Source organism: Neltuma alba, unplaced genomic scaffold, assembly GCF_004799145.2.
Source record: "Neltuma alba isolate B1F8T4 unplaced genomic scaffold, ASM479914v2 tig00003989_pilon, whole genome shotgun sequence".
Taxonomy (NCBI): domain Eukaryota; kingdom Viridiplantae; phylum Streptophyta; class Magnoliopsida; order Fabales; family Fabaceae; genus Neltuma; species Neltuma alba.
Window position 1 is genome coordinate 40,205 of NW_021633510.1, and position 8,772 is coordinate 48,976.

Here is an 8,772-nt window from a genome sequence, read left to right on the forward strand (position 1 = left end):
CTTCGCTGGCCTCCTTCACTGATGACTTTACATAGGTGTTATTTTACTATAGGATTTCTCAATAAACGAATGAAGTTCTTATCTTTTTTGCTTCTGTCAATATCGTGTACGGATACATCTTCTAGACTCAATTAATGAGAGGGATAAAGATGAGAAAGAGTTATATGAAATTCACTCAAAAGATCCACTCACTCTCCTATTCACGGTTCTGATTGGATGTCTTCCTGCGGTAACAAGTCCTTGTGATCTGTCCCGGTCTGATACAAATATCAGAAACGAGGTGATGTTCACGTGGTCGATGATACCTGTTTTAAGGGGTTGGTAATCACATATGGTTGAATACTAGGTAAAATTGTAAAATGAAGCCATCCCTCGTCCAAGTTTGGTTTCCTTCTTCAAAATTTGATTTGATTCTGCGAAACGATTCATTCATTCTAATTGTAAAAACGGGAACGTGTGCAAGTCGAACGGCCGTGTGATGATGCAGATAAGGAAAGAAATGGGAGATAAAGTCTAGAGAAAATGGAATCCGGAGAATCAGCAAGTGTCTCTGACATTCAGACAACGGTCTCAATAATTTTGATTTCCCAGTCAAATCCATTAAAGACAGCCGCTGGTGCTTATACCCGCCCGGGACGAAAACCATAAAAGGCAGGAAAATTCCATCATCAGATGCTCCTTGGTTTAGTCAAATATCTTTGACGGCTCATTTGCCCCCTTCAAATGCTGAAAAGCCGGGAATGGGCTAGGGGCAATACTCGTTCTGCGACCTTAAAAGTTTAGATTTATTCCGTAATAAAAAGTTGTGACCAGAACCGATCCCGGTCTCAAATAAACGTGGAGTTAACGTTGAATTCGTTTCGTTCAAGATTAATAAAAGCGAGGTTGATACTAATGCAGGCACATGATGAAATCTGAAGTTGATGATAAGAAATTCGGAGGGGACACGTACTTAGGCGGAGCGAAACTGTAAATATCGGGACGGGCGGAGTGACTGATGGCGTGATCTATCTCTTCACCTGCCAAATTAAAGATACGTACTTGAGGGAACGTAAATTGGCATTTAAACTTCCCCCGAATGGAATTAAAAGCAGTCCTTGTCCACAGCCCAGCCCCAACTGATGGTATATTTTCTCTTTTTTGGTTTCTTCACAAAAACTATTGTTAAACGTAAAATTGAGATAAAACTTTTTCTATATATTTATTTTGTATATCATAAAATTATTTTAAAATTATAATTTGATTTTCTATCCAAACATCCTATTCATTTAATGTTTAAGCTGTTTTTAGTTCCTTGCTTATATTGCTCCCACCTATCTTTCTGACACGAGATAATGTGGGAGCGGGGGAGGGCAGCACGCAGCATTTGCAGTCAGTCTGCCACATTTACACCTCCTCCTTCATAACCCCTCAACTAATGGGCCTTTTTAAAATTCACATAAGCCCATCTCTTTCGCCCATTGTCTATGGGTTTATATAGCAGCATAGTGGAATACGTAGTCACTTGAAACAAATTTTCTTAGTACATTCACGACTCATTAAAAATATGATTTTTTTCAATTCATCTAATACTTATTTTCTTTAAAAAAAAAATTGCTTTAAAAAAGTTATTACTCTTTTGATTAATCAAAGTGAAACCTGCCGCCTTATTCATATTCGCAAGTACGGTGGGTTGAGCATGTCAAACTCCAAGGCTGTGAGATTCTCAGCCGCGAACCACAATAACCCGGCGAAATCTGTGAACATTTTATGCTGGAATAGCACTCATGAAAATACGTTGTTTTGATCCATTACTCTGCACGAAGCCATGGGCTCATAAAATCACAATCCAGGTTGATATTTATGAGTATATTGTAATTTCATAGATTCCATACAAATGTTCTGATTTTCCTTCTATAGGTCTTATTCTTCATTTTTTAGTGGCCACTTACTTTTCGCCAAAAGTGGTCATGTTCATGTGATTATGTTCACATGTGAGCGCTGAAGCTAAACCCAACAGTTACCTGTGGTTTAAATTTTAGGACTCATGAGCATTTAATGAGAAACTTACCTATCCTGACTCAAATGGAAGTCCACGGACCTCCTTAGCTGTCTTGTTAATACTCCTTTCACACATTTTTTCCTGGCATTAGAGCAGATAGCATAGATTTGAAGGAACAAGTCCAAATCTGGGGGTTGAATAAATCAAATTGAAAATTTCAAAGCAAATATACTTTGGTGGTCCTTTGGCTTTTTGAGGAGCCTTTAGTTTCTTTCTCTGCTCAAGTTCAATTATTATATTAATTGGACATGCATGTTAAAGAAACAGAAATAATGGTGGAGCCGGCACGTTCTATTAAGTTCCATCAAACTGACCGATACCCCACTGATCGGTGCCGTTTAAACCAAAATGATATTCACTTGGTAAGGGACTGTAAATGCTAATGTCCAAAATCTGAGAAATTTCCTCACTCATGGCCAAAGGTTATATTAATATTGCCCGCTAGAAATAGACAAGATGTATACAGAAATAAATGCAGGCACCAAAGGTCAAGATTCCCAGATGCTCACAACTTAAAAGACTCAGAGTCTTAAATTACTCAGAAATTTGTCTACGCAGCAATCCCTGGGCTAACCAGGCAAATGATACCCCTAACATATTGGTGTCTTTATTTTCTGAGCTGCATATTGATAAATCATATGGGTCATTAAAAGAAATAATTGAAAAATCATTGGCATGTTGCTGTCAAGTTGTAGGCCAAAACAAACACTAAAGCCTAGAGGGCATGATCAGATTGCCATGTTAAGACGTTCACTGGACAGATGAGCTCGATGTACTTAACGAAGAAGAGAAAAAAGGCTTACTGGGTCAATTGCATTAAATATCATAACCGGGGCGATGCTTAACTGCTTATCCAGAAGGCTGGAAATAAAATATCCTCTACTGGCAACTCTATTCATGCTTCGTAGAGAATACATTACTGATTAATTAGTTCGATGCTCTCACTACCAGGTGGTAGAGATCTTTGGCAGTTTGGCTTATATGCCGTCCGAAGACAAGACCAAGTAAGCCAAGACTTGCCTTTCCGGGACACAATGGATTTACAATTCAAAAATGTAACTGATCATAGAAATATAAGCAGCAGAGGACAACGTATGCTGCCGTAATTAGATTGCAATGGGTGATCAGCACCGCTGTTTATTGGCTGCTCCATCGCAGGAAATGGCAAAGCCATTCCATCCCAAAAGCAGTTGCTTCCAAACTGTGTTGGTATGGCTTGTTTCAGGCATTTTAACGGTAATGGTAGTTGCATTGTTGTACTGTCTCTTCAAGAGACTACTTAAGTGCAAAAGGGGTTCGAAAGGTGAGCTAAAGGCACAATGAACGGAATTTGGAAGCAGAAATTTTCAAATCCAAGTATAGAATTGAAGGCACTGAATGTTGCAGGTGCAATAGATGATAAGAGTTCGAAATATGATAATATATCGTTAAGGCGTTTTGATTTGGAGGCACTAGCGAAGGCTACAAACAATTTTAGCCCAGATTGCTTGCTGGGTTCTGGTGCGCTTGGAACGGTGTATAAAGGAACCTTCGAATCAGAAGGAACGTTGGCCATTAAAAGAGCTCACGGTGAATCATTCCTAGCCAAGGAAGAGTTCAGAAAAGGTCAGATTCGAATTCGACAATGATATATCCACAACTCCACCTAAATTAAACCAGTACTAATATTTCATGCTTGTCTTTTTCCTTGTAGCAGAAGTGAGCCTCATTTCGAAAGTAAAGCACAGGAATCTTGTTAGTTTGGTGGGATATTTTGAAGAATCTGGTAATTTTTTTGTTAATTGAAAAGTGATAACAGAGTATATACAGTATACTTTGTGGAATTTGCCAGTAAATGATCTTTACAGAGCAGAGCTTGTCATGGTAATGTGGTCGTATTTCCAAAAGCAGGAGATGGGTCCAAATGCTGGTTTATGAGTATGTGCCTAATGGTTCTCTGCTCGAATGCATGATGGGTAAGTACGTCAGTTTGATCAATTCGATGAATCAGTATTATATTTGTCTCTACGTAAAGTCCATTTATAATTCAAGTGTAAGGAAAGAGACGAGGATGAAAACATGAATACTTGCTGAGAAAAGCTTCAATACCATTTCGAATATGACATTTTGGAATCATAGGAAATAGAGGGAAGAGCTTAACTTGGAGGCAAAGAGTAAACGTAGCAACAGGAGCAGCTAAAGGTACATTCATTTTATTTCTTTCTTTCTTTGCATCCAAAAAAAATTCACTGTTAATTAGCAAGAAATTTCCTGATGTAGAAATTCGGGATATTTTACAGGTATAGCTTATTTGCATGAAGGGGTGACACCAAATATAATTCATCGTGACATCAAACCGAGCAACATCTTACTAGCGAAGGGTTTGAGGCTAAAGTTTCAGATTTTGGGTTGATAAAATCAGGACCAACTAGTGATCAATCTTATGTTAGCAGCCAGATCAAAGGAACCCCAGGATACCTTGATCCCACTTATTGTTCAACCTTTCATTTGACCACTTTCAGTGACGTTTATAGTTTCGGTGTCATGCTTCTCCAGCTTATTTCTGCTAGACCGGCCGTTGATACCAAAAAAGATCAAAATATTTCTCACATTATTGATTGGGTAAGTCGTGCAAATCTTTATTTAATCATATATAATTTCATTCTTTTTCGCTATATGTTTTGATATTTTCACATCTATGATGGTGGCCCTTTTCCTTAGATCTATACCAATATAATAAATATGGTTGATGCAGGCAAGGCCTAGCTTAGAGAAGGGTAATATTGAAGAAATTATAGATGTCAATTTGCTATGTGAGCCTTGCAATATGAAGGTTATGTTGAAGATGGGTCAGCTTGCTCTCAGATGTGGGGCTCAAGTACCAAAATATCGGTCTACAATGACTCAAGTGTATCGAGATCTAGAAGAAGCTCTTTATGGAGCTGATCACTTGGCTGGCAAACTATCTTCAAAGAATTTCAGAAAATCAAGTAGCACATCTCAAGAATCAGCAGAGTCAGGGGCTTTCAAATCTATAGAAAACGATGACTATTCAAAGAGTTCTGTGAGCATAAATGGTGCTGAATTTCGAAAGTTTCATATTGATATGGATAGTTTATCCTTTCAAAGCACAAACTTAAGATGCCTAGAAAATAATAGTATTAGCATTAACACTGATGTCAATACTTTGAGGAGAATTCAAGAAGATAAGGCTACACAAAAGGCAGTAGCTTCAATGAATTTTGTGCCTGGGTCTTTGGCAACCCTTAAAAGTGTTTCTAAGAAGGATTTTTTCGCAAAACGAGACGAACTCCTCTATATATTTACTTCGTAAACTGTAAAAATATTTTTAAAACTATAGTTTTGTTTTTATCCAAATACCTTCTTAATAACAATGATCATTCGTTGTGCTATCATTTTAATTGTATATCAATCACAATTACATACACAATTTTTTTTTTTAAAAAAAAGACAACAAAATAAGTTGCGAAAGCAGGAAAATAAATTGACCCGGACTGGAGGCACTTTACAAACAACTATCTCAAAATTAATGAACCTTAAATTTTGCACGTTTGTTTCAAATCATAATTGTACGTCTCTCTATTTTGATAATCCTTGGTTGGTCTGACGTTTAAAAAAGCATCATAATTTCAACTCCTTACGTGATAACGTAATTTTGATAATGGGCGAAAATTACTATCAATTCATTAAAATATACGTGCTTGATTGCTGGCAGGGAACTTTGCTCGACTTGTAACTCCTACGCCGTAAGAGAACCTTTGCTTTATCTAAAGTTTGCACTCCATAAAGTATCTCCATTTTGAGCATACTGAAGCATACAGAAGTGCTAAAAAGTCTGAAGTCTAGCAAAACTGGTGGCTTCAGCTGAAGCTTCGACTGCACATCTTTTGTCACAGAGTTAATTAACTACCATTTTCTTCTTAAAGCGTCTTCGCATTTCCGCTGTAAGTCACAAGGCTTGCATACACTTTAATAGAAGCCTTTGAAAACTCAGCTAATGACGATAAAACACTACAGAACTCGCTCTGAAAAGCCTTTAAAGTAATATGCTGTGTCTCTAGCATACTAGCTCGGTGCTTTGCCTTCCCGGCATCTAGCTTCTTCCTATGTATCTCCAAAAGCTCTCTCTGTTTTAACAAATATTGAACCGGAGTACGCATATTTACCTCTGAACCCTGCACAGATTGCTCTGGTCCAAGAATTTTGCATTCCTCCCTCTGAAGAGCAATGCCCCTTCTATCAACTTCCTTGGCAAGTTCATCAACTCTCCTCTTCTGTCTCAGCTCCTTCCCTTGTTGAACCCAGAGAGACTGCACCTCTTTGCCAAAGCTTTTGATTGCATAGGTAACTTTCTTTTCAGGCGTTTTCTCCAGCCAAGCCAACCAGTCATGAAGGATTACAAGTATTGGTAGCCTATTTATCTTATATGGCGGAGTTGAGTATATTCCCCAAGAGTAGATTTCATCAACTTCACTGATTGTGAACTTAGATAGCCATCCATGAAGAGCCTCAATATATGCCTTCTCTGCAGAAACAATGGCGGCAAAGCAAGTACGCCAGGTTTGCAGTTCTGCCTCGAGCTCAATTGTGGCTAAGCGATGTGAGCCATTGCAAAATTTTCCATAAGCAGGACAGTTAAATAACCTCACTTGATTCAATATTTGGTATTGGGTTTCATGTGATTCCAACATCATCTTCCAGTGTCTCATAAGGCTGCATAGGTGAAAGATATGGGGTCATGACAGGTGAAAATTTAGGACTCTCAAGATTTTTTTTGTAGAAATTCGAGACTTACCCATTTAACAGCTCGACAAGTTGTGGCAACAATTCTTCATTTTTCAGTTTTAGGATTCTCCTTGAAATCGATTCAGCAGTTTGAACTGAAACCAGTAGCCTGGCATGTAATTCTAATACTTCAGCAGTAGCTTTATCCTCATGATTGAGGCTACCTTTTCGAGTTTTTTTATTTCTAAATCGAGAGCATTTCCTCTCAAATATTTCTCGGATTTCCTTTCCAGCCTGAACATGGGAAGAAGAGGATCAAACTTCAATACTTAATATAAGTTATTTTCCTTTAAGAAGCAGAATTTATATTTTATTCAAACGGAAGTTAAATGGCTGCCACACTTGCTGCCATTGCTAGTACAGATGCCTCTTACACTCGCTGTTTATATTTACATTCTACTATGATCAAACATATGGTTTAATTCATTTTCAAAATACCATTCAGCTTTCTTTAAGTGGAATATGGATCAAATCCTTTTGGCCTACAAATATACGGGAGCATGACCAGTATATCGATGTATTTCTACAGAACACTGTTGACTAACTAATGCTATGAACATAATATCTACACGGAGACATCAGACAGCCAAGGCTGTGCTTTTATAATTTGCGGCTACTGCTTGTCATTCGTGCACAATTACTAGAGAAGAGAGGATTTTGAAAAGAAAAAATTGAGAAGTCCAATTCCAATCTTTACATATTCTACATACCTTAACCTCCTCATAGAGTTTCTTCTCCCAAGCATATAACCTTTCTATCGTGGATGAGTGGCTACCTGACCCCATCCCTCCACATTCATCATACGAATCAATACTAAGTTCCGTCCATGAGGAAGAACCTTGCGAACCTGAAATCAGCAGACTCTTACTGGAGGAAGAATGCAATGAATTGGATCGGTTCCATGTTATTGACCGAATCAGTTTCTTCGAGCTCTCTGCATCAAGTACGAAACGAATATTTTGATAAACTTTTCATCTTGGCAATAAACATGCAAGTAAAGAGCAAAAGATATGTGCAACGATGGTCAAACTTATTACTGCGTGATCAAACAAGAGTGGGGTTTTTTAAAAATAAGTAAACAATTATATAAGGAAAATTTTACTACACATAAATTTTCATGGCTATTCAATCGGCCCAATCATGCAAACGCAGAACGCCTACGATAATAGCAAGAAAAGATATAACTCACCTTTGATATCGTCCAGGCCAGATAGCAAAGGGACTCTATTAGCCTCAAGCATCCTTGAGACAGTCTTACCGGAGTTGTAAGCCTTGATAAAATGGTCCTCTACATCCTTCAATGCTTCCAACAGTTGCCTCCCGTCTTTTTCTCCATTAATCTGCCTCAAATCTTCGCTCCCACATGCTTCCAATTTGGAATCATCCCTGCTTCTAGGCGCCTTAATCTCATCCACGACTCTTGTTCCACATCCCACTCTTACACTATCTTCATATGTGTTCTGAGTTAACCCTCCCACATCAAACAGATTGAAAAAATCCCACTGATAACTTCTCCTTGCGGATGGCAAGGGTGCACTCACATCACCATAAAAATGCTCACACAAGGGTTCCTCTTCGTCACTGAACTCTTCATCTTCTTCCTCGAAATTTTTTGGGTCTTTAGATTCTTTGCCTTCTGGAGTTCCTCCTTGGTGGGGTTCAGATGGTTTATGCTGAAGAAAAACGGGGTTGTCAATGAGAGCTGCAGTTTCAGAGGTGAAAGTGGAAGGATAGGTGATGAGAAATGGAGAAGGCGGCGATGAATGTCTAGCTACAAACAACCTTAAGGCCAATGCGACGGAATAGAGAGATTGATTATACTTCGAGTATGCCTCTGCGAATGCAAACCTACGCTCTAGGGCCAACTTGATGAGGCATTTCCTTTCTCTGCAGAAGGACACAACGTCGTCTTCTTCGCTCAGCTTCTTTGAGGTCGCACAACCCAT

The 8,772-nt window shown here is 38.5% G+C and overlaps 1 protein-coding gene and 1 pseudogene across 1 annotated transcript; one reads left to right on the forward strand and one right to left on the reverse strand.

Moving 5' to 3' along the window:
• The first annotated feature begins 3,944 nt into the window (after positions 1 to 3,944).
• LOC114743312 (probable serine/threonine-protein kinase PBL9) lies at positions 3,945 to 5,791 on the forward strand (annotated as a pseudogene).
• A 170-nt stretch (positions 5,792 to 5,961) lies between these two features.
• LOC114743313 (nitrate regulatory gene2 protein-like) lies at positions 5,962 to 8,772 on the reverse strand. Its single transcript, XM_028931513.1, has 4 exons — positions 8,016 to 8,772; positions 7,537 to 7,760; positions 6,837 to 7,060; positions 5,962 to 6,754 (listed from the first exon to the last, which is right to left on the reverse strand). The coding sequence occupies exons 1-4, from the start codon at positions 8,770 to 8,772 to the stop codon at positions 5,962 to 5,964; spliced, it is 1,998 nt and encodes a 665-aa protein (XP_028787346.1).

Excerpts from the sequence above, each read along its gene's own strand:
- LOC114743313 (XM_028931513.1), bottom strand. The coding sequence starts at position 8,772 with ATGGGTTGTGCGACCTCAAAGAAGCTGAGCGAAGAAGACGACGTTGTG. Across the intron at positions 7,061-7,536 it reads AACTCTATGAGGAGGTTAAG|GCTGGAAAGGAAATCCGAGA; the intron begins GTATGTAGAATA and ends TCCCATGTTCAG. Across the intron at positions 6,755-6,836 it reads CTTGTCGAGCTGTTAAATGG|CCTTATGAGACACTGGAAGA; the intron begins GTAAGTCTCGAA and ends TCACCTATGCAG.